The sequence below is a fragment of the Erythrolamprus reginae genome, chromosome 1, assembly GCF_031021105.1.
Source record: "Erythrolamprus reginae isolate rEryReg1 chromosome 1, rEryReg1.hap1, whole genome shotgun sequence".
Taxonomy (NCBI): Eukaryota; Metazoa; Chordata; class Lepidosauria; order Squamata; family Dipsadidae; genus Erythrolamprus; species Erythrolamprus reginae.
The window spans coordinates 67,937,666-67,964,401 of NC_091950.1; the positions used below are offsets into that span (position 1 = coordinate 67,937,666).

Here is a 26,736-nt window from a genome sequence, read left to right on the forward strand (position 1 = left end):
GGCAGTGTTTCCTAACCGTGGCAACTTGAAGATATCTGGACTTCAACTCCCAGAAGTCCCCAGCCAGCATTTGCTGGCTGGGGAATTCTGGGAGTTGAAGTCCAAATATTTTCAAGTTGCCAAGGTTGGGAAACACTGCTTTAGGGAACAATCATTTCATCCTATCTTCTGCAACAGTTCCCTTACCAGGCCAGGGAAGGGGATAGATTCACCTCCAGCAGCCAAGGCTTGAGAGTAGAATCAATGAGAACATCAAAACCATAAAGCTCTGAAACAAATCACAACATATGTCAGATGATAGCGTAACAGCATTTCTAAACAAGGCTAAAACACAGATTTATATGATTGGTTCACCCTATGAGTATGATTTATGCTACCCTATGACAGTGATGGCAAACCTTTTTTCCTCGGGTGCCAAAAGAGTATGCGCGCACTCTATCAAGCATGTGTGCGTTTTTGCCTGGGTAGGGCAAAAACTCCTCACCCCACCCCACCAGCTCTCTGGACACTGAAAAAGGCTTGTTTCCCAACTTATAGCGGGCCCAGTAGGCTCGTGTTTTACCCTCCCCAGGCTCCAAAGGCTTCCTTGGAGCTGGGGGAGGGTAAAAACGCACTCCCCATTCCGATGGAGGCTCTCTGGAAACCAAAAACATCCTCCCAGAGCCTCTGGGCAAGGCAAAAATGAGCTGGCTGGCACACACATGCATGTTGGAGCTGAGCTAGAGCAACAGCTCATGTGCCAGCAGATATGACTCTGCGGGCAACCTGTGGCATCCGTGCCATAGATTCACCATCACTGCCCTATGAGTATCAAATTGATATGATTGGTTTACCCTGAATCCTTTGGTATTGGGCAGCATAGAAGGATAGATACATGGATAGATAGATAGATAGTAACAAGGTTAGCTAACTTTGCAACTTTTATTACTTCAATTCTAATTGAATTTCTAATTTGTTTCATGGTTTGAAGTCAAGGCTCTGATAAGTATTTTTTAAAATTGATTCTTACTTCTTTGTGTATCATTAATACTATTGTTTTTTTAACTTTGCTTATGTTGATACTGGCACTGGTTTACATTTAAGTGATGTTTCTGCACAACTGCTCTAAAAAGTCATGTTACTTTACTCTCATAGAGTTTTTGTGTTTTAAAAGTGCCCCTGCCTTACATGGACGTGCAGTACATTTGTCCTGCTTCCATGACAGATATAAGAGTCAGTTTTCTCATTATACATATTAAACCAATTATACGAGAAACTTCACTAAACAGACTTAAGGAACCTCCCAGTATTGTACATCAAAATACTTTCTAGAGGAAAAATAATAAAATAAAAGTTTCTTCTTTTCCAAAATAAATAAAGATTTGAAAGTGTATATTTTTTCAACAGGGATACCCAGGTCACTCAAGCTTTATTCAAAAGAAAACAGCCATTAGATTTTACTTCTTAGACAATATCTTGGCAGCTGTTGCCATGGATTAGCAGACATCGTTCCAACCAAGCGGGAAAAATGAAGTAATCAGACCACACAAACAAAATTTATGTCTGTATTACCAAGCCACCACATGTCAGAAATGACTACTTTGCAGTGCACACCCTGTCAAAACGAAAGTTGAATCTAAACTATATGCACATTATAAAGTGAAAAACTTTCAATAGAAGATTGAATAGCAAGAATAAATACAAAAATAGATAAGAAAACAAAATGTCTATAAATAAGGAAAAAGGAAATGTAAACATTAAGTCTGTGATGTGAAAAGTTTAGCCAGTTCATCACACAGTTGTTTCAATCTTTAAATTATTTGGTTTTTTTTAATATAACATAGAAACATAGAAGTCTGACGGCAGAAAAAGACCTCATGGTCCATCTAGTCTGCCCTTATACTATTTTCTGTATTTTATCTTAGGGTGGATATATGTTTATCCCAGGCATGTTTAAATTCAGTTACTGTGGATTTATCTACCACGTCTGCTGGAAGTTTGTTCCAAGGATCTACTACTCTTTCAGTAAAATAATATTTTCTCATGTTGCTTTTGATCTTTCTCCCAACTAACTTCAGATTGTGTCCCCTTGTTCTTGTGTTCACTTTCCTATTAAAAACACTTCCCTCCTGGACCTTATTTAACCCTTTAATATATTTAAATGTTTCCATCATGTCCCCCCTTTTCCTTCTGTCCTCCAGACTATACAGATTGAGTTCATTAAGTCTTTCCTGATACGTTTTATGCTTAAGACCTCCCACCATTCTTGTAGCCCGTCTTTGGACCCGTTCAATTTTGTCAATATCTTTTTGTAGGTGAGGTCTCCAGAACTGAACACAGTATTCCAAATGTGGTCTCACCAGCATTCTATATAGCGGGATCATAATCTCCCTCTTCCTGCTTGTTATACCTCTAGCTATGCAGCCAAGCATCCTACTTGCTTTCCCTACCGCCTGACTGCACTGTTCACCCATTTTGAGACTGTCAGAAATCACTACCCCTAAATATAATAGTTTTAAAAAAGAAACTAAGATACAACTGGTCATACATACATCCAGCAAGGGGACAAAGAAATGGACAGAAAGACAAAATCTCTAATATGTGTGGAGTTAAGGATGAGAATGAGAGCAAAAAAGTTCCAGGAGGCAATTCAATATCATTCCCAGCCTTACAATCTCTCTTCTTCCACCCCCAACCCCAATCTAAAAACAGCACCAAAATTTAGTCATTTTGCCACCAATGTAATACAGCCGTGGCAAATTTCCTATTCCCATTACAAATTGAACACAGGGGCATCTCCTCTACTGCTTCTTATCAGAGGTAGATTTCATAATCCTTCCACATTAGCCCTCCTTTGCAATAGGATCAGAGAAACATTTTTTTTAAGAAGGTCAGTTATCCGGGATGGATCTATGACAATTCACTGTGGCCAACTTGCCATGGACAGCTCACTACGGCAAAGCAGCTGCGGCCAACTCTCTGTGGGACAACTTGACACAGTCAATTCACAACTGGAAAACTCACTGCAGGATAACAGTCACACTAATATCAAAGAAATGGTGGAATAGAATCATTGAAAAAGGGATGCAAAAGCAGGGACAAAATGAAATGTGAATAAAACTTATTTATTTTAAATAATTAAATTGAATTGTTAAACTGCTCTGAAGTGAGTTGCCCCATGGTGAACTGGCCCTAGCAGGTTATGCCATGGGGAGTTGGCCATGATGAGTTGACTGCGACGAATTGGCCCTGGTCAATTTGCTGCAGGACAACTTATGGCAGGACAATTCAATGCTGTTTTTATCATTTCATTTGGTTACTTTTATTACTGGTGACCATGTTTTCATTGAAATTATTGTAACTCTTTTACTTCTGGATTGACTCATTTGATTATTATTAGCCATGGTTCCATTGAAATTAATTTAACTTTTGTATTTGTTGAATTTAACTTTTGTATTTGTTGAATTGTCCCGCAGTGAGTTATCCCCCGGTGAGTTGGTCGTAGTAAGCTGGAGTCCTCTGGACAGGGAGAGAGAGAGGGAATGAGCGAGCTTCAATGCTGTGATCATGGCACAAATTTGTAAGCCTACCAATCAATGAAACACAGGCAGAATTAATTATGATTCCTAAAGCAAACAAGCCATAAGACGATTCATTCCACAGGATAACCAATAACATATTATGGTGGTAACACAGTTCTCAAGTTAACCTGCCATGTGCTCTTTCCATTTTGTTAACAAATGATGACAATGGGATTAAAAATCTAATCAGAGTCAGGAGTACTAAATGCTTCCTTCATATTTATGGCTTTACCTACCCTAGAAAATTCTCTAACCTACTCAAACACCTCATCACTTGTATTAAAACTTGGCCTTGCGATGCAGCACTCAAATATAATTAATCCCATTCCAGATTTTTCTTTCAATGAATGCAGATAAGTGTAAATGCAGTCGTGAAAATAAGTTGAAAAATGTATCCTGATCTTTCTCACCTTCCTTGTTATCCCCTGGGAAGGGTTTTGTACCGCTTCAAAGCTTTGGTATGTGTTATAATGGGGAGGGGGATTTCTATGCCCACCCAGAAGCAGACTCCCAAAGTCAAAACAATGAATCCTTTAATACCTTGAATATACCAGTCTCCTTCTTTCTGTCCCTCCTTTGAATCACCTATGTAACGGTCTGAAATCTCTGACTTTCCCTCATTTAACCCATAGGTGACTCTGCAACTCTCTCTCTGAATTTGTATTAATGGTGATAAAGTAGCCACATTTTTCATATATACAGAAGAGACAGAAGAGATTATCAATGGTCTTGTATGTCTTCCATTTTCTAATTATTGCTCCCACAGTTGATTTCTTCACACCAAGCTGCTTGCCTACTGCAGATTCAATCTTCCCAGTCTGGTGCAGGGCTGCAATTTTGTTTCTGGTTTCCTTCCACAGCTCTTTGATCTTCACCATAGTGGAGTTTGGAGTGTGACTGTTTGAGGTTGTGGACAGATGTCTTTTATACTGATAACAAGTTCAAACAGGTGCCATCACTACAGGTAATGAGTGGAGGACAGAGGAGCCTCTTAAAGAAGAAGTTACAGGTCTGTGAGACACAGAAATCTTGCTTTTTTGTAGGTGACCAAATACTTTTTTCCACCATGATTTGCAAATAAATTCATTAAAAATCAGACAATGTGATTTTCTAGATGTGTTTTTTCATGTTGTTTCTCACAGTTGAGGTCTACCTATGATGGCAATTACAGGCCTCTCTCATCTTTGGCACTGACCAAAAAATAGCCAACATCTTAAGAAACCCCAAAGACAATATCCAGCTAGAAAACTAAGGAGTTTATGTAATCCCATGTAAAATCTGCCCAGCCACATATATTGGACAAAATAATAGGAGAGTAAACGCACATATCACAGAATGTAAGAACGCAGTGAAAAAAGAAGAAAAAGCTTCCTCCCTTTTCCAACACCTCAAACTACAGAACATGAAATTGACATTGAAAGAATTAAATTAATTTTCAAAACTGAACACTCCAACAAAAGAATAATCATGGAGGCCATTGAAATAGAAAAACACCCCCCACAATATGAATAAACGTGATGATAACTCCCACCTACCAGACATCTGGAAACTAGCCCTTATCAACAAAAGTATGTCAGACATGAAAACTGAAACTAGACCCAGAACAACATAGGACACCATCACCAATCATCCCACCAGAGCCAAATCCACAACCACCCTACAGACCAGGTACAACCACCACCCAGAAGCCAAACCAAAGCAGCGTCTCCAACTGCTGCACCCCCCTCTGACACGCACACAAAGCAAATTGACACACACCATAAACACATGACCAGATCACAAACTCGCAGCTAAACCAAAACCCAGGATGTCACACCACAGACATACATTACAAAACAGCTAACTAGTCTGCAGGCCCCAGCTGCCACAACTACTCAGGATATCACCCCTAATCCACAAACATCAACTAATCTGCATACATCAATTGCATCAATTACTCAAGGTGTTACCCCACCAACTAACCTGGAAGTTTCAACACAGCTTGCAGCAGCTGAGCCAGCAATCCACACCCACCCACCAGTATTTATAAAGGGAAGGCAGCTAAGATCACACTTTGTTCGCCCTAGCAGAAAGCCGAAAGCACCAGCCTAAAGATGACGAGTGGGACCTCGTTGAAACGTCACCGGAAATCTCTGAAACTTACACGGGAAGAAACCCGCATATGCCAAGACACACACACACACATACATACATATGAACACAGACAGACAAACACACTCTATATAAAAGCATGTTTTCATACACCAGACAGTATTTATTACATATACTAAATGGATTTATCCTATGTGCCTGTCATAGGACTCCCTGTGCCTGTCACAGGAAAAGAAAATAGCCAGTTTTGTCTATTTTCCTCAAAAGTGGGCCCCTTTCCACTCAGTGCAGATGCTATTCAGGCTTTACATCCGAACACCAAACAACAGCATTTTCCAGAGTATCTGCCAGATTACTGCTTGATCAAGAAGCATACATAATGCCTACAGCCTCTAGAGAGCTTAGTTTTGGACCACCTAAGTCTACAATTTAATTCTAACTCCATGGGGGAACAGATCATAATATAGACTATGCTTTGCTTTTCCTTTCTCTCAAAATGTTACCCTATACAGTGGTACCTCGTCTTACGAACTTAATTTGTTCTGTGACGAGGTTCGTAAGTAGAAAAGTTTGTAAGATGAAACAATATTTCCGATAGGAATCAATGTAAAAGCGAATAATGTGTGCAAATCCATTAGGAAAATCCCAAACTTTAGAAGGGAGGCGAACAGAGAGCAGGGAGGAGAAGTGAAAGGGGGCGGGTGGAGGAAGCAAGGCTAGCGGGGTGCTTGGAGAGGCAGCAAAAGGGTGTGTGGGAAGGAAGAAAGGTGAGGGGGCGCCCCTCCCTTTTCTTCCTTCAAACACACCCTTTCATTGCCTCTCCAAGCACTCAGTTCGCTTTGCTTCCTTTACACAAACTCTTTCGCTGTCTCTCCAAGCCGCTCCTCCCTTTTCTTCATTCAAACACACCCTTTCAGTGCCTCTCCAAACACTCCATTCGCCTTGCTCCCTTCACATAAACCCTGGCAACGGAAGTCCTGAGGTGGGATTTCCTAGCGAGGGGAGCCTCAAGGGAATCCCAGCAGTGCAAGAACGGGCGCTTTGGCTGGCAATGGAAGTCGAGAGGCGGGGCATCCCCGCGGCGGAGGCTTGGGTTCGTAAGGTGAAAATAATTTGGAAGAAGAGACAAAAAAATCTTTAAAACCGGGTTCATATCTCAAAAAGTTTGTTAGAAGATCCGTTCGTAAGACGAGGTACCACTGTATATGCAAATTTGCTATGCTCTTCCATAGTTAAGGATTTACACTTAGTACGGATTCCACACCATTGGGAAGTAAGACTAAATAAATGCAACACTGCTCAGAAACCATAACATTTTGCTCCTATATATAGAAACTACTCCTAGAATATAACTGTTAAGAGTTTGGTGTTCAGTTTCTGTTGACAGGACTTTGATCAAGATAGTGGATTCCTCCCACAGTCTATCAGCGTGTCTATGCAAGTTATAAGTAAATGTAGCACAAGTGGGGTACATTTTTATCAGCTCAGGAAGGATTGCATGATTAGTTTGAGGAGAAAGAAGCAGCTGAGTGTGTGTAGACAATAAAACAGGAACAGAGAAGAAGTAAATAATACTTTGTGTATCTGTGACTGAGTAAACATTTTGCACGTACAGTGGTACCTCATGATACGAACCCCTCGTCTTACGAACAACCTGAGATACAAACCTGGGTTCAGAAAATTTTTGCCTCTTCTTACGAACTTTTTTCTTCTTACGAACCCGCCGCAGCCACCGAGAAGCCCCGCCGCCCGGCTGTCGCTTTTTCAAACAGCCAGGGGGCTTCCCCACATCCTCCTGAACCCGAACGCCAAACCTGAACTTCAGGGTTCGGTGTTCGGGAGGCCGCCAAGAAGCCCTCCGGCTGTTTTAAAAGGTGACAGCCGGGCGGCGGGGCTTCCCAGCAGCCTCCCGAACCCGAACTTTTGCCAAACTTCTGGGTTCTGCATTCGGGAGGACACTGGGAAGCATCCCCGGCTGTTTCAAAAGGTGACAGCCGGGCGGCGGTGTTTTTTTCTGTGGTTTTTTTTCCCGTTGCACGGATTAATAGATTTTACATTGTTTCCTATGGGAAACAATGTTTCGTCTTACAAACTTTTCGTCTTACGAACCTCCCCCTAGAACCAATTAGGTTCGTAAGACGAGGTATTACTGTATATTGTAAAGTTTTAAACAAAATCTTAAAGATCCTTTGGAAAACAAATCTGGAAACATTTGTAGTTCTCCTCATCACACAAAAAAACAAATATATATTTTTAAACCTTTGATAAGCTAAGTACCAAAAGGCAACCAGAAATCCTACTATCATGGTTCTGCATATTCCTGTTTCATATCATGCAAGTGTGGAATTTGACGTGGGATATAGTGATCAACAGCAAGAGGATTTCAACACATATTTTTAAAACCAACAGGGTCATACAGTTCTATGAAAAGGCAATTAAAAGCACACAGGCAATCCCTGGTGTAATCCTCAAAAGCCAACGGAGACATTCTAAAAGTTCACCAGAGTTCAGAAGATAAAGAATCAGTTCATGCTTATAACTTTCCACTCCTCCTAATAATAAGCACAAACAAAATGAAGCAGTGTAAAAAAAAACAACCCACCCCACTTGCTGCCTCATATATTGGTGAGCAGTATATTCAAGAGCCACTTTGGCTCTTTTATTTGGCTGGTAAATTTGTCTTTTTTATTTTTTCTAAATATACATGTATTTATATTGCATTTTAACTCGTTAGCTACACAGAGTCTCATTGGTAAGATGGGTAACTATATAAATACAGTATTTTTTGGACCATAAAAAGCACCGGAGCATAAGAGACACCTTAGTTTTTGAGGGGGAAGTAAGAAAAAAGATGATTGATGGGTAGATTGGCCTCCTGGAATACCCCCAATTAGCTGTTTCCAATAGTGAATTTTAGCAACAGGTTCATTGGTTGAGAGCTTTGCATCTTGTTGGTTTTTCACACTTTTTAAAAAGTTTGGGTAAAGTTCGGGTTCAGCATTCGCTCGAACACCACGAAATGCCGCCGCCCGGGAGGAGAGTGGGGAATCCCTTCATGGGATTTCCCACCTCTTTTTGCTTGCAGCACCGCAAGCAAAAGTAGGTGGGAAATCCCACGAAGGGATTCCAGGGGCGGGGCTTTGACGCCATGGAGACTACTTCCTGGCTGGCCGAAATGGGGAGGAAGAAGTCTCCGTGACATCAAAGCCCCGCCCCCGGAATCCCATCGTGGGATTCCCCACCTACTTTTGCTTGCAGCGCCGCTGTGGCATCCTTTTCTGTAAAAATAAAAGGAAGCAAAAGGAGGTGGTGAATTCCCCACCTCCTTGTTTATTTTTACAGAAAAGGACGCCGCAGCAGCTTGCTGTTGCTCAGGTTCGGGTTCGGCGAACTGACCTGAACTTCATGGCAAAGTTCGGGTGAGTTCACTGAACCCAAACTTTGTTGGGTTCGCCCAACACTAATTAGGATCTTTGTGGCTCTTTGAGTGTTTAAAGTTGCCGATCTCTGTACTAAACCCTATTTCGTCACAGATATGTTTCTACCCAGTCTACTGTCCCTAGTAGGTACATTTAATATAACTGATAGTACGGCAGTATTCATGTAGTGCTATCAAAGATCTGCCATTTACCATACTAGGCCTGGCCAACTTTAATAGTAATTCTTGATAAGACCAAAGTCGTAAAAAACTTTTAGTCTGCATTTTCTAATTTGGCTGCTTCCATCCTGTACTTGTATATAGAGCTGGAGGAAATAATAAATGACTGCCAAAGGAAAACATTTAGGGCAGGTACCAGAAAGCAAGTGAAGCCACTCACTGGTATTAACCATTGTTTCTTGGAGTCATTCCCATCTTCCTTGCCAGAAAAGTCTCAATTCTTTGCCAACATCTCTAAAGTTCTTAAATCAAAATTTTGCTGAATGTAAGCGTTATAGCCACTATATGTTACAATAAAGAAAAATACAAGCTAAAACAAAAAATCCTCAACACTCATCAACATGGGGGAGAGGTGGGATGGGGGAGGGAGGGGAGGGGAGGAAGAGAGGAAGAAAGAAAGAGAGAGAAAGTGGTTGTGGTTGATCAAAAATCTGAGAATTATCTAACAAATATTTTGTATGCCAATTCAATGGAATTGTAAGAAGAGCTTATGTGCTCTACAGTTTTATATATACCGGTAAGATTTGAAAAAAAGAACCGTGCCCTTGCTAAATGAGGATTATAAAAATTAATATTCTGATAACAAAACCTCATATACTGTATTATGCAAGTTACCATCCAATATCTTTTGTTAAATGCAGATGGCAAAGACTCTGATTATTGCTTGGGCATTTATTGCAAAAGGTATTACTATCAATCATCCTGCACAAACTGGTTTTATGAAAGGGCATCAGACCACTGAAAATATTACATTATTTGTAGTTTTCTTAACAGGTAGTAGAAGAAGTAAACATTTAAAAATATGACACTTTCAGTGGTTCAATTATATTCATAAAATTTGGAAATTTTCTATTTATCAAGAGTGTCCTGGACAAGGGCCAGAAGTGGCCCATGGGTCATATTGGCTAATATACTTCTATGTTCTCAAAGTTCTTTTTCTTTTTTAGAAAACTGAGTTGTACTAAGTTGTATAAAGACATAACTATTACATTCTATTTATAAAATAAGAAAAAAATTAATTATCACTAGTAGCTTTAAGAATATTGACGACTATTATTTTAAAAGAATAGTTACAATCCCAAAATTCTTTCAAAACCCCCAGAACTTGCCTCCCATGAGCTGTAACTAAAGTTCATTTAGTCCTTTTTCCATTACAAGGACTAGTATTTGAGAACATTTATGAATTACAAATTTAGGGAATATTTCCATTCATAGCTTCTCAACTACATAAGTGGTTAAATACAGCCAGACAGTAACAAGGTCCAGATGCTTCATGAAGTTTAACAGAAAAGGCTACACGTATTTTATTCCATACCATGAACTTTTATATTCCTGTTAAGATTCAGGCAAACTCCTTAGTCTTGGGGACTAATACTGCAAAGGTTTTTTGCCTGTGGTGTCAGAAACAAATTATCCTGGGTCAAAATGTAGAATGTTTCATACACTATGAAGTACAGTGGTACCTCTACTTAAGAACTTTTCTAGATAAGAACCGAGTGTTCAAGATTATTTTTGCCTCTTCTTAAGAACCATTTTCTACTTAGGAACCTGAGCCCGGAAAAATTTCCCAGGAAATTTGAGAGCGGCGCAAAGGCCCAGCCAGTTTCCTGCCATTCCTCCTTTAATCCCGGCCATCTCGGGCTTTTCTGGGCTGCCAGAGGAACCTTTCGGTGGAGCTTGAAGAGGCTTTGGCAGTCCAGAGCAAACAAATAATAATAATGATGATGATGATGATGATATTTGTATGCCACCCCCTCAGGTCGGCTCACAACAACAATAACAATATAATATAATATAATACAAATCTAATATTAAAAAAGCATTTTCCTTTCTCTGGGCACTTGGAGAGGGAATAAACCTCTGTCAGCGGCCAGAGAAAGAGAAACGCTTCCTTCGCTCTGGGCAGCCCAGAGCAAACGGAGCGTTTTCCTTTCTCTGGGAGCTTGGAGAGGGAATAAACCACTTCACTGTGGTGACTCCCTCACGCTGCCTCCCACCCACCTGGCGCAAGATTGCCTCCCGGAGCATCTGGGTGCGGAAAGGCAAAAGGGGGCGCTTTGCCCCAGCCTAATCAACTTGGCTTCAGCCAAACCAAGGAGTCACCACAGTGAAGGAAAGGCGCCAGCTACAAAGCAAGCTAACAAGGGAAGAGGGGAACCCTTCAGCATGGGAAGGAATAGGAAGCAGGTAGCAGCAGCAGCAGGGTTCTCCTCTCTCACCCGCCTGGATTTCTCTCTCTGGCACAGTGTATGGGAGGCAGTCTTGCGCCGGGGTATGGGAGACGCGTGCTCCTCCTCGCCGCCTCAGAGTCCCTCTTTTTTTTTTAAGCCTTAAAGTTTTGGATTTTTTAAATTTCCCCTCACCTCATCTTCTTCCTTCGGCGGCAACTATCCTCCTCCTCCTCTTCCTCCTCCTCCTCCCACCCAAATTCAGAGCTTTTATTTCTTTCCTAATGGGTTTGAATGCATTATTTGCTTTTACATTGATGCCTATGGGAAAAATTGCTTCTACTTACAAACTTTTCTACTTAAGAACCTGGTCACGGAACGAATTTAGTTCTTAAGTAGAGGTACCACTGTATATTAAAGAAATGTTTCCAAACCAGTTAAATGACCAAACATATGCAAAGATAGAATTACATAAATGAAGGCAAGATTTTTTTTAAAAACCCAAATATATGAATATAAATAATGTGTCCATCGTTTTGGAAACAATTCATAGCACAGGAAAAGTCATTCTTCAGTATACAGGAAAAACCTTGGCTTAAATAGGTTTCCCCAAGCGCGCGCGCACCGCCCGCCCACGCCGTTGCTGGGGCTGCTTCCCAGCTGGGAAGCGGAGCTGGGATGTCCCCAAGCGCGCGTGCGTTGCTGGGGCGGCTTCCCAGCTGGGAAGCGGAGCTGGGGTTTCCCCAAGCGCGCGCGCACCGCCCGCCCGCCCACGCCGTTGCTGGGGCCGCTTCCCAGCTGGGAAGCAGAGCTCGGATGTCCCCAAGCGCGCGCGCGTTGCTGGGGTGGCTTCCCAGCTGGGAAGCGGAGCTAGGGTTTCCCCAAGCACGCGCGCACCGCCCACCGGCCCACGCCGTTGCTGGGGCCGCTTCCCAGCTGGGAAGCGGAGCTGGGATGTCCCCAAGCGCGCGCGCGTTGCTGGGGCGGCTTCCCAGCTGGGAAGCGGAGCTGGGGTTTCCCCAAGCGCGCACCGCTCGCCCGCCCACGCCATTGCTGGGGCCGCTTCCCAGCTGGGAAGCGGAGCTGGGGTGTCCCCGCGCATGCCGCCCGCCCGCCCACGCCGTTGCTCGTGCCGCCGCTGGGGTCTTACCGGGGCAAGAGGGGGAAGACCCAGGGAAGCCGCCCAGCAGCTTATCTGCCCGGCGGGAAACTCCACCATCTACGCATGCGTGGCCATAGAAAAAAAGGCACGCATGCGCAGATGGTGTTGTTTACTTCCCGGTTGAAAACTCGCGATATAGCGTTTCGCGAAACTCGAGATCGCGAAACTCGAGGGATCACTGTACAAACAAATGCTCCTTTATATAAGTGTGTAAGACACAAGATTTAATGCTACAGAAACTGCAAGTCACTACTGGACTCAATTTTCAAAATGATTAAATAATTCTTGGATAGTATCCAAAGCTGAAAACCTAGCTTTTTCTCTCAAAAATTGTGTGCTTGATTGTAAACAAAAGAAGAGTTATTCTGCTTTTCACCTTCCAGGGATGTATGGTTATTTAGTACAGTAAGAGAGACAGAATACCAGAATACCAAATTTATCCTTAATAAAATCCAGCCAGACATTTTGGTTTCATGTTTTACATCTGTATATTAAGGTCAGGGGTCGGCATGCTTTAGCTGAACTTGGCCAAGTGCCTATTTCCAAGCATAGGTAAAGGTTCCCCTTGCACATATGTGCTAGTGTGCCCACCTCTAGGGGGCAGTGCTCATTTCCATTTCAAAGCCAGTGCTGTCCGAAGATATCTCCGTGGTCATGTGGCCGGCATGACAAAATGCCGAAGGAGCACAGAACGCTGTTACCTACCCACCAAAGTGTTCCATATTTTTCTACTTGCATTTATACATGCTTTCGAACTGCTAGGTTGGTAGAAGCTGGGACAAGTAACAGGAGCTCACTCCGTTACGCAGTGCTACAGATTTGAAATGCCGCACTGCCAAAATTTCTGATCTGCAAGCTTGACATCTTAGCTACTGAGCCACCACTATTTGCAAGCATATTGTGCCCCCATCTCTTACTGCATTTCTGAAATGAATTGTATGGACAAAGGCAGCCTCCTTTCTACTGTCCAATGTTAACTTCAGGGGCATCTAATGATTCTAGTCTCCAAGAAGCCATTTTGCTTTCAATACCAAGTCTGGACAGGTTATATAAAGGCTTGTTTTAGCTCAAAATGCCCACCAGCACAGGAACACCTCTCAATCCTACCCCACCTAACATGATATATCAGAAGAAGGCAAGTCCCACTGGATGAGTGTTCCCAACTGCAGTATCTTAGCAGGTATACAATTCTCACAAGTACAATTCCTAATAGTCTTCTCCTCCCAGTTTAGAATCAGAAAGAAAGGACAATTATTTGTTCTGCCTCTATAAGAAAATGAATTTTATGCATCTTCTCTGTATCGCAACTGGAATGGTGAGAAGGGTCGTGTGAAGTTCTTGGGACAGGAAAATAGCCTCTGGATCATCATTTTCATCATACACTATATGATGATAATAATAATGTTAACGATAATGAGGGAAGGTCTTAAGCATAAAACGTATCAGGAAAGACTTAATGAACTCAATCTGTATAGTCTGGAGGATAGAAGAAAAAGGGGGGACATGATCAAAACATTTAAATATATTAAAGGGTTAAATAAGGTCCAGGAGGGAAGTGTTTTTAATAGGAAAGTGAACACAAGAACAAGGGGACACAATCTGAAGTTAGTTGGGGGAAAGATCAAAAGCAACATGAGAAAATATTATTTTACATAAAGAATAGTAGATCCTTGGAACAAACTTCCAGCAGACGTGGTAGATAAATCCACAGTAACTGAATTTAAACATGCCTGGGATAAACATATATCCCTCCTAAGATAAAATACAGAAAATAGTATAAGGGCAGACTAGATGGACCAGGAGGTCTTTTTCTGCCGTCAGACTTCTATGTTTCTATGTTTCTATGATCAAGATTGCCAATGCTGATACATTGCACTGTAAGGAGACAAACCATAAAAAAACCCAACAACCATTATCAATTCCATTTAGCAGACCTGGTTTCAGAAACATTGTTGACTCAAGAGTGCATTTCTGCTCTGCGAGTTCCAGAATGGTTTCAATGCAGATCGATTACAATGACAATGACAACAATAAAAAGAATTCAAAAAAGAAGATACAAACGGATTATGTTATATTGTGTTCCAGTGCATTCCCTGAATGTGACAAACAACAGAAAATGTAAAAAATAAAGATGATTTACCAAAGCAAACACCACGGTGTGGGATAAAGGCTTTACAGGCTGCTGCAATAGCCAATTCAGCTGAAATTACTGTCTTAATTATCAGTTCCTCCACGCTGGCCATCAAACCTAAGATACAAACACGACAGAAAACAAAAGCAATAATGTTAATATGTTAATAGTGAAAACAAAATGTAGCTTCAGATGCAAAATGAGTCTCAGGAGAAGGGCAGCCTAGAAATTTAATAAATGAATGAATGAATGAATGAATGAATGAATGAATGAATGAATGAATGAATGAATTGAAATGATGTCCCCTGATCTTTACAACCACACAACATTTAATTCTTTTATTGGATGAGTTTGGCATACGTGGCATATGTTTTGGTGACATTTGTCTGACTTTTCCATCTTGTTTATATCTTTCATTGTACTTATTAACTTCATTCCATTTGTGGTTCATTTTTTGTACTGCAAGCTGACTAAAATTGGTTTGAGTCACATGGTGTCGAAATCAAAACAACTAAATTAATTTGGAACTCTTTTTATTGACTTGAAATATTTTATACATCTTAAATAATGTTTATCTAAAATGTTCTGAAATGGTTTATAGAAATACAATTTTGGTTTTTATCAAATGTTTTAAAAAGGCATAACATATTCATTTTCTAGTTTATTCCAAAAGTCTCTTCATGAAAAAATACTCTACAAGTTAAGCTTCTAACTTTTTCTAACTGTCAAATAGATTTTGGTCTATTTTTTTTGATATAGCATGTCCCTCAATTAGTGGTCCTGAACACTGCAAGCTATTAAAGTAAAGTAAGACCCCAGATGACTGCCAGAAGAAAATTTTCTATGACAGTCTCTGTACATTGTATAAAGTGGATGAAGGAAAAAATTGAGTGCTTGGATCTATATGGGCTTTCGAGTTCTATCAGTTGTAGCAAATTATCAAAGGTGGGCTAGTGGTAATACAAGAGACTTCCACTTTTCAGCAAGAATCAGGATACAGTAATACCTCATGATACGAACTTAATTGGTGCAAGGAGGAGGTTCGTAAGACGAAAGGTTTGTAAGACGAAACATTGTTTCCCATAGGAAACAATGTAAAGTCAATTAATCCGTGCAACCAAAAAACCCCCCGCAAAAAAACAGCTTTCGGCGACTGCTGGGAAGCCGCGCGGCTGTTTTAAAAGGTGACAGCCGGCCTGGGGGGCTTCCCAGCACCAAGCCGAACGCGGAGGTTCGGCTTTAGCGTTCGGCTTCAGGAGACAGCTGGGAAGCGGCGCGGCTGTTTTAAAAGGTCGCAGCCGGCCTGGGGGGCTTGCCAGCACCCCCCGAACCCCGAGCCGCTTCCCAGCTGTCTCCTGAAGCCGAACGCGGAAGTTCGGCTTTAGCGTTCGGCTTCAGGAGACATCTGGGAAGCGGCGCGGCTGTTTTAAAAGGTTGCATCCGGCCTGGGGGGCTTGCCAGCACCCCCCGAACCCCGAGCCGCTTCCCAGCTGTCTCCTGAAGCCGAACGCGGAAGTTCGGCTTTAGCGTTCGGCTTCAGGAGACATCTGAGAAGCGGCGCGGCTGTTTTAAAAGGTCGCAGCCGGCCTGGGGGGCTTGCCAGCACCCCCCCGAACCCGGGTTCGGGGGGGGGTGCTGGGAAGCCCCCCAGGCCGGCTGTCACCTTTTAAAACAGCCGCGCGGCTTCCCAGCAGTCGCCAAAAGCTGTTTTTTTGCGGGGGTTTTTTGGTTGCACGGATTAATTGATTTTACATTGTTTCCTATGGGAAACAATGTTTCGTCTTACGAACCTTTCGTCTTACGAACCTCCTCCTTGCACCAATTAAGTTCGTATCATGAGGTATTACTTCCGCGTTCGGCTTCAGGAGACAGCTGGGAAGCGGCGCGGCTGTTTTAAAAGGTCGCAGCCGGCCTGGGGGGCTTCCCAGCAACCTCCCGAACCGAACCCGGGGTTCAGAAAATTTTTGCCTCTTCTTACGAACTTTGTTCGAGTTACGAACCGGCGTTCGGGAGGCTTCTGGGAAGCCCCGCCGCCCGGCTGTCACCTTTTAAAACAGCCGCGCGGCTTCCCAGCAGTCTCCGAACGCCGGTTCGTAACTCAAAAAAAGTTCGTAAGAAGAGGCAAATTTTTTCTGAACACCGGGTTCGTATCACGAGTTGTTCGTAAGACAAGGGGTTCGTATCTTGAGGTACCACTGTATTTTTGAGAACATGGCTATAAAAATTGATTTCATGATCAGAAGCAAACTTATGATTCCCATATAAAAATACTTCTGGTCCTCTCTACAATGATCTTATTTACAACAAAAATAACTATTTATTTGCTATTCCTGAATTATCTACATTCATAAACCCTCATGAATATACTGAAGATCCTCCAAAGTTATCTTTAGTTTAAGATCAAATATCCATCTTTCAGTCTTATGGCATTATTTCTCACATTGATATCACAGAAACTGAATCTTCAACATTCTCTTTCATACATTATTATTTCAAGTTGACAAGGATGTTTAAAAATTTTCACCTTAATTAACTGGTCTGAAGTATAGAAATAGAGTTAATTCCATAGTTAGATGTGCCAGTAAAAGTCATATTGATAAAGAATTTTTAAAAAGATTATGAACGAGGACATGTTTTGCCAGACAAGTCTTCTGTCACCACTGATAACACTAAATGCTACAAACTAATTATTTCAAAGACAGGTGGAAATTTCAATTGTCAATTAACCATGCTATCAGTAAACCAATCAAATGTGAAGAACGTAAGATCCTACAGAATATAAAATTCTTGAATGAAAGATATTCACTAAATAAGTCACTGTTCAAAGGAAAGTGATGTTAAAAAAGACAGTGACAATTCCAAAGAGAAACATATACCAAAGAAAAATAAGAACATATCAAGGAAAATAAGATAAGAGGTTATTGTCCAGAAGAAGTAGTCAAAGTAGACAAAAAGAACTGTTAGGAACATTTTCTGATAATTAGATAATAGTAGATAATAATCTACTAATATTTAAGAAGAACAGCCAGTTTGGTACTGTAATTAAGGTACCAGGGTAGAAACCTGGAGGTTATACATTCTAGTGCCATTCTAAGTACAAAAGCCAACTGGGTGCCTTTCTTTGAGCCAGTCATTTTGGAAAGCAAGCAGAGGCAAACTATTTCTGAAAATGTTATTAAGAAAACTGTAGAAACTTGTCTAGGTGCCAGACAAGTTTCTCTAGGATCAACATTGACTCAAAAGGACAAAATAACAAAAATGTAAAGGTGTTCTAAAGATGATTCAAGGAAACGGTAATAGATATCTGCTTACCAGTTGTATCTTTTCCTTCTTGTTTCAGGTATCTCAGCATTGCACTCATACTCCATTTGTTTCCATAATCCTCTACTTCAGGATCATCACAACTAAAACATAAGAAATGCCTTTTATCCTGACCACCCATGATGGTTATGTTTGGTTAATTCATATTTTCATATATGGTTTGACTGCATTTAATAACTGCTTTAAGACTCTTTTGTTTTAACACATAAATACAGAAACAGACATTTATTTCCAATTCAGGCTCAAGAACTCTTAAAGAAATCTAAGTACCTGACATAGTCACCACTCTTCTTGTTGACGCTATAATTTGTAAGATGCATGAATTGGTTTTTAATATTCTTTGATCCCTGGTCATATCTCACAGTTGCAAACCTATAAAACAAAAATGGACATAACCATTTTTAATCAAAATAAAACCAACCATTTTTTTCAGCTGATGTTTCTGAGTTAGCTTCAAAGGTAGCCTGGTGTAGACCATGCTGAAAAAATCTACACATGAAGTGATGAGATCATAAATCACATTTGTCGGGGCGTTCTGGTCCAAACAAGCCTACAACAGGCGAGCCAACCAAATCAGAGGTCCTTCCTGGCCAAGCTTTCAGCAGGAGATGCAAATGCATGAGGATCATCACCATATCTCAAATTTTCAGGTCAAGCACAACAGAGTCAAAATTGTAACCAAAATAAAGCCAGACCAATCACCAACAAAGAGCAGCTCCACCTTGCAGGGATTTACTCCATCTATAGGATGTCTCTCATCAGTGTAGTACAGTGGTTAAAGTACTAAAGTAGGAGTTGGGATAATCAGGTTCTAACCCTCCCTTTGGCATGGAAGTCAGCTTGGTGACCTTGGACCAGTCATAGAATCATAGAGTTGGAAGGGACCTCCAGAGTCATCAGGTCCAATTATTATTATTTTTATTATTTATTAGATTTATATACGGCCCCTCTCCGTAGACTCGGGGCGGCTCACAACAGTAATAAAAACAATACATGGTAACAAATCTAATAATTAAAATCTAAAATAACAGTTTAACATTAAAAAGTCTAAAAAGAAAAAAACAACCAATAGATAAAATACGTACACACAGTCATATCATGTACAAAATTACATAGGCAAGGGGGGGATGTCTCAGTTCCCCCAAGCCTGACGACAGAGGTGGGTTTTAAGGAGTTTACGAAAGGCAAGGAGGGTGGGGGCAGTCCTAATCTCTGGGAGGAGTTGATTACAGAGGGTCGGAGCCGCCACAGAGAAGGCTCTTCCCCTGGGTCCCGCCAGACGACATTGTTTAATCGACGGGACCCAGAGTAGACCAACTCTGTGGGACTTAACCAGCCGCTGGGATTTGTCCCCAGTCACTTCCTCTTAGTTCAGATAAGCATCAGACTGCAATAAGTCAGCTGAAAAAACAGCATCATACATCAACAGCTTCCCTGGAACAACTACAGAGAAGGCAATGCAAGCGGAACCTGCAACCAAGTGGGGAAAATACTAAGTACTACTACTACTACAGTAGGATGGTTGTTACCATTAGACATGAACGTTCAGTAGATCTAAGCAATAGAAATCAAAATTTAAGAAGGGATTTCTTGAAACACAGATAATGACACCTTTCTATTACTGATACAATAAGGCCATCTGCAATTTCTCATTCTCAGAGTATTTAACAGCATATAAACATTTACTGCATTGTATTACAAACCCACCCCTCATTAGCGTGAAATAAGAAAAGCTTTATGCAGCACTATATTCAGTTCAATTCAATTCAATTTATCAGATTTGTATGCCGCCCCTCTCCGAAGACTCGGGGCGGCTCACAACAGTAATAAAAACAGTATAACAATGGAACAAGTCTAATAATAAAATATATAAAAACCTCAACAATTAAAAACCATACAGCACATACACATCAAACATGAAATATAATAAGCCTGGGGGAGATGTCTTAGTTCCCCCATGCCTGGCGATATAGGTGGGTCTTAAGTAACTTGCGAAAGACAAGGAGGGTGGGGGCCGTTCTAATCTCCGGGGGAAGTTGATTCCAGAGAGCCGGGGCCGCCACAGAGAAGGCTCTTCCCCTGTGGCCCGCCAAACGACATTGTTTAGTCGACGGGATCCGGAGAAGGCCAACTCTGTGGGACCTTATCGGCCGCTGGGATTCGTGCGGTAGAAAGCGGTTCCGGGTGTATTCTGGTCCAGTGCCACGTAGGGCTTTAAAGGTCATTACCAACACTTTGAATTGTGACCGGAAACTGATCGGCAGCCAGTGCAGGCCACGGAGTGTTGTAGAAACATGGGCGAATCTAGGAAGCCCCACAATAGCTCTCGCGGCCGCAGTTAAATATATATACAGTTAAATGGAACCTACAACATATTCGCAACAGCTATCCTCTTTTGCTGCCTCTTCTCCTCTGCCAAGTCAGAATGTTTTGTTTGCAGCCTTTATTGAAGAGAGAAACATACATTCCACAAATCAAGAGAAAACATTGAGGAGCAGAGCATTACCGCATTCATTATTTCGTTCTGTTCAATGACAGGCAGGGATTACTGTTGAGTCACTCTCTCGTGTTACATTGTTATCTCAATGCAGGAAATGTTTCAAAAATCACTTTTAGCAGTTAAATACAATGAGGATGTACAGATTATAAAATGCATGACAGAATGTAAAGTTTATTAGGGCACCAGAATATTATTCTGGTAACTGAATGGCTCAAAGTAGTAACATACTACTATAAAATGAATGCTTTCCAGGATCTGGTAATCTCCAATTCAAAGACATTTATACTTCCCCTTTCTCCAATTTTGAATTCTGAACCCTCCGCCCCCTAAAAAAATCCTCTATTCTTAATCACAGTCAAATCTGCCTCATCTCACAATGGTGTTTACTGCCTTGACTCCTCTTCCAAATTCTATCACTCCAGCTTCCTTCCTTTCTCTTTTTAACACATCAATCAAGGGTGCTCTTACATCTTCACAGTAAACCTGACACTCTGATCTTGATGACCAACAGCTGCAGCCAGTTTAATCCTAATGTAGTTAATCTGCATTAGAAAGAAGTACAAAGGATTGCCGCTCAAAACGGATACATTTGCTATTTTAAACAAAAAAAGATGTTGATCATGGAACCTGTTGCTATTTCATCACTTTCTAAGTTATCTTCCTCAAAATGGGTGAACAGTGCAGTCAGGCAGTAGGGAAAGCAAGTAGAATGCTTGGCTACATAGCTAGAGGTATAACAAGCAGAAAGAGTTCCTGCTGCATAGAGCGCTGGTGAGACCACATTTGGAATACTGTGTTCAGTTCTGGAGATTTCACCTACAAAAAGATATTGATAAAATTGAACGGGTCCAAAGACGGGCTACAAGAATGGTGGGAGGTCTTAAGCATAAAACGTATCAGGCAAGACTTCATGAACTCAATCTGTATAGTCTGGAGGACAGAAGGGAAAGGTGGGAGATGATCAAAACATTTAAATATGTTAAAGAGTTAAATAAGGTTCAGGAGGGAAGTGTTTTTAATAGGAAAGTGAACACAATAATGAGGGGACACAATCTGAGATTAGTTGGGGGAAAGATCAGAAGCAATGTGAGAAAATATTATTTTACTGAAAGAGTAGTAAATGCTTGGAACAAACGTCCAGCAGACATGGTTGGTAAATCCACAGTAACTGAATTTAAACATTTCTGGGATAAAGATATATCCATCCTAAGATAAAATACAGGAAATAGTATAAGGGCAGACTAGATGGACCACGAGGTCTTTTTCTCCCGTCAATCTGCTATGTTTCTAACTCTGTTCCTAAAATACCAAGGGCCTGCAAGGCAGGGGTTACTGTGAGAAGGACTGGACTGCTGTAACAGACTCTGGCCACAATACAGCCTATGAGGTAATCTGAATTCCTTGGCTCACAGCAAGTACCTGAATTCTTTGAAAACCACAGGAATCCATAGAGAAAAGGTAAATATCTCCATGGAGCCAGCGCTCATTAACAAGCAGGGTAAAAAAAGGGAGAGGGCAGGAGGAGGCTCAGGAAAACAGGAAAGCCCAGTGTCAGACATGACAAGAGGCTGCTGCTGGCTCCTTCATTTCACAATGTGAATGACTGCGCAGCCACATCCATTTTCCACCCACCCTCTCTCCTTCTCTGGGCCCCACAGGAGCACATTTGGTTTTCTGCTCAACCCGCTGTACTTCCACAAACAGCTCTGTGTTTTCTCTAGTTTACCACTAGCTTAACTGCAAGTGTTTGCTCAAAAGATTGCTAGGCCCCAAATTGCCACCACTTTAAAACTTTTTCTTAATTAGATGAAATTTTCTCCTGATTCCAAACAAAGAAAAGCTGGTTTTGAGCCTGAAAGTAATCAACCTTGTGCCCGACTGCCCCCTGCTGGGATACTATTTTTGTGTAAAGCTTGCATATCCTCCAAAGCAAACTTTAAAATAGGCTGATTACAACCAGGGTAAATATAAATATTTATTTAAAGAAAGCAGTAGTAACATTCACTTTCCAAAGAGATATATATCTACAGCAGCACGAAGCTTACAACTTCAGCCTGATGATGGTGAATGTGATTTCACCAAAACGTCACATAGACACTCAAAATATTACACAGAGCAAAACCCGAACTCAGAACAATCTACATACACACACACACACACACAGTGATCCCTTGTTTTTCGCTGGGGATGCGTTCCAAGACCACCCGTGAAAAATGAATTTCCGTGAAGTAGAAGAAAGATTTTTTATTGTATTTAACAAGTATTTGGACTTTTAAAACCCACCCTTTGCATTAAACAGTCATTTTATAATGTTTCTCAGCTAGAACTACATGTGATATCCTACCAGTTTCTTTAATAGAGTACAGTAGTACTGTAAAAGAATTTTATGAATTTTTAATGGATTTACATTTTTTAATGAATTTAATGGATTTAAGCCCCCTTTGAAAACCCGTGAAATAGCGAATCCGCTAAAGATGAACCGTGAAGTAGCGAGGGATTACTGTATACTGTATTTACAAGATTGACAAGTCCAAATTTTATGTGATTTTATCTGGCTTTACAAAATTGAAAGCTAAAGGTCCAAAAGCATTGTCAATTATGCTAAATTATTCATATCAAATTGCGTTACTCAGTATCGGTATAAAACCAACTACAAGATGGCAGCAAAAGGTTTAATGGATCTTTTTGTTGCCATCTGATTTTTGCAGCAAATGCGTGGTAGCTATCTGAAATTAACTACTTTAATGTCAACTTCTGTAGAGGATGTAGGGACAAAACAACCGTATCATAAATTAACCTCTCACTTTATATTACTAGATCTTATTTCTAAAGGCTCAAGACAATGTATGAAACTTTTAAATTATTTCACCTAAGTGAACAACATGTGACAAATTCGTTCACAGCTACTTCTTAAATTCAAAGCAATAACAGTATTATTATCCTTCCTTTCCTATTTACACTGGTTTATGAGTCTCATAAGCATATATGTCTGTAGAAAGAGCAATATTTGTATAGCATGGAAGTGATTTGTGTCTACAAAATTATAGATTACCGGATCAACATAAAAAGAACTAAGAGAAAAAAAGGCAGGAAAGTAAATATAATTTAGCAGGCATTATTGGAACATGTCACGACAAAATTTATGATCAGAAAGCAAGGACTGAAGTGTATAAACTGATCATATGGAACAGGTCAGATGTGTAGGAAGAATAGCAATATATCTGAAGGAAATGAATAGCTATAAGAACTGAAATACTGTAATGGAAAACGATGATAGAAATGTGATGTATACTATCTATCTATCTATCTATCTATCTATCTATCTATCTATCTATCTATCTATTTATTGGATTTGTATGCCTCCCCTCTCCGTGGGCTCGGGGCGGCTAACAACAGTGATAAAAACAATATGTAGCAATCCAATAATAAAACAACTAAAAACCCTTATTATAAAAACCAGACATACATACTGACACACCATGCATAAACTGTAGAGGCCCAGAGGGAAAGAACATCTCAGTTCCCCCATGCCTGATGGCAGAGGTGAGTTTTAAGGAGCTTACGAAAGGCGAGGAGGGTGGGGGCAATTCTTATATCTGGAGGGAGTTGGTTCCAGAGGGCCGGGGCCGCCACAGAGAAGCCTCTTCCCCTGGGTCCCGCCAAACGACATTGTTTAGTTGACGGGACCTGGAGAAGCCCACTCTGTGGGACCTAATCGGCCGCTGGGATTCGTGCGGCAGAAGGTGGTCCCGGAAATAATCTGGTCCAGTGCCATGAAGGGCTTTATAGATCATAACCAACACTTTGAATTGTGACCGGAAACTGATCGGCAACCAATGCAGACTGTGGAGTGTTGGTGTGACATGGGCATTTTTGGGAAAGCCCATGATTGCTCTCGCAGCTGCATTCTGCACGATCTGGAGTTTCCGAACACTTTTCAAAGGTAGCCCCATGTAGAGAGCGTTACAGTAGTCGCGCCTCGAGGTGATGAGGGTGTGAGTGACTGTGAGCAGTGACTCCCGGTCCAGTTAGGGCCGCAACTGGTGTACCAGGACTGGCAGAACATCTGGATAATGCTCCCCTGTTCCAGATCACATAATTTTCAGGGAGGAGTTATTTTGTCATATTGCGAGACTACATAGATATTTGTTAGTAACCCAACTCAGCAAAGACTGCAAGATTCCAAAAATGCTGTTTCATTTTTCAGAAGATTTAGAAAAAAAAAATCCAAGAGGAGCTGGTTGAAAAAGAAAAAGAAATGGGTCTTCACATAATCTTGCATTTCAATATATTATAGAAACAGAAACTAAAATATAGTTGTACATGCATATTAGCTAAGCCAATTGTATCAAGCTTAGAAAAGAGCTAGCAAGAATTCTATTGGCAGAAATCCTCAAGTCAAAGGAAGGCCAGAAGTGTTCAAAAGTTCTAAAAAATAAGATACTGGAAGAACAATCATAAACCATTATAATGAGGAAAAATATTTGGGGGAAGGTTTGGAAACCACTGTGGATGCTTAGGGAATTTGGACTGAGCCAAGTTAAAAGGGAGATATACAGGAAATAAAGATAATGTAATCGCCAACAAAGTCTACCAAGAAATAGCTATTACCTAAAGGAAGTAAATCAAAAAGCCCCAAAGGAATTTAAGCTCACAAGAGAAGGTAAAAGCAACAAAAACATAGAATTCTTTTTCTTGGCCATAACAGTTATAACTGAAAAAGTAAGGTTATATCCGGTTTGAAAAAGCTGAGATGAGGATAAATGCATAATTCTTCAACAAGTTTCTTGAGTTTTCTCCTCAAAGGGAAACAGAATGCAAATTAACTGAAGCAAACAACTGTCACAGGGAAAGGCAAAAACACAAGATAAATAAAGGAATAACTAGAAAGCACACTGCTAACAAACAGATTATGTATGTAGGACCATAACAATTATGACCCAAGTGTCTTTTAAAAAATCTCACAACTATCACCCCAAAGCTCTTATTATGGTTTTTGAGAAATTATAAACGCAATCTATCATTAAAGCTTAAAGAAAGACAAAAAAGGATCTGGGTAACTACAGTATAAACTTCTCGGGCTGAAGCTGATACTGGGTAAAACTCTAAAACTAATTGTTAAGCAATTGGTTTGTATCCATATATAAAATAACCCATTTGCTTGGCAAATGTCATGAAAAGTTTATCATTGCATATCAACTTGATTTCCTTTTTTGCAAAGTGAACAATTTAACTGACCATGCAAATGTAATGAATTTAAGGTATGACATAACATATCTTGAATTCAGCAGAGCATTAGGCAACGTCTTCCATGAAATATTAATAGCAAAGATAACAAAATGTGGTCTGTGTTATCAAAACCGAATGAAGCATCATAAGAAATATCATCAATGACTCTACATCAAGCTGGACAGAAGTATCAAATGGCATACCATAGGGATCCATTCTTGGCTCTATACTGCATATTATATCTAGGAAAAGTAAGTTAGAAAACATTATCAAATTTATGTATGATATAGACATAGGGAAGATAGCCAGTTTCCTAGATAATATTTTTCAGGATTCAGGATCTTGTTCAGAATTTCTTATTCTGGAACAGGGAGCATAAAACTAAGATAAATTTCAACAGGCACAAATGCAACTTCCTTCATTTAGATAAGAAAACAAAAGCATGTGTGAGGAAGGTTGAAGGTTTTTAAATTAGAGACAGACAGACAATAAACAAATAGACAAGATTGGTGGGAAAAGAGAAGGGGAATAATCCTTGACAGCACCATATTACAGATTACAGGCATTTTCAACTATCAGAAACTGAATATCCAAATATCATCCTATAGAATTAGCATTTAGATTTATATACCACTTCACAGTGCTTTCCACTGTGGAAAGTATTCAAGTATAATATCCAAGTATAGTATCAAGATCAAGAGAAGTCATCATTATCTTCTATTCTGTGCTAGGCAAACAGCATCCAGAACATTGTGTCCTATTTTAGAAAGGAAGTAGGTCTAGAAAAAAGTAATCAAGAAGACAAGGATTCCGAAAAGAACTGCTTATGAAGAACATAAGGCTATCTTGATACCTAAAGAGATATCATGTAGATGGTGGGACAAAACTGTTAAGTAGTTCTACAAGACAAGAATCA

The 26,736-nt window shown here is 40.7% G+C and overlaps 1 protein-coding gene across 12 annotated transcripts in view; it reads right to left on the reverse strand.

The window, feature by feature from the left end:
• Nucleotides 1-26,736, reverse strand: part of TTLL5 (tubulin tyrosine ligase like 5) — a 160,854-nt gene that overhangs the window by 117,623 nt on the left and 16,495 nt on the right. For all 12 annotated transcript variants that reach the window (XR_011559384.1, XR_011559383.1, XM_070754273.1 and 9 more), the window contains 4 exons: nucleotides 18,362-18,463; nucleotides 18,083-18,174; nucleotides 14,780-14,887; nucleotides 187-268 (listed from right to left, as the gene is read on the reverse strand). Coding sequence is in view for 10 of the 12 variants with exons in the window: in XM_070754273.1 (XP_070610374.1) it covers nucleotides 187-268; nucleotides 14,780-14,887; nucleotides 18,083-18,174; nucleotides 18,362-18,463 (384 nt within the window). In the remaining 2 variants the exon portion in view is untranslated. The remainder of the gene's footprint in view (nucleotides 1-186; nucleotides 269-14,779; nucleotides 14,888-18,082; nucleotides 18,175-18,361; nucleotides 18,464-26,736) is intronic.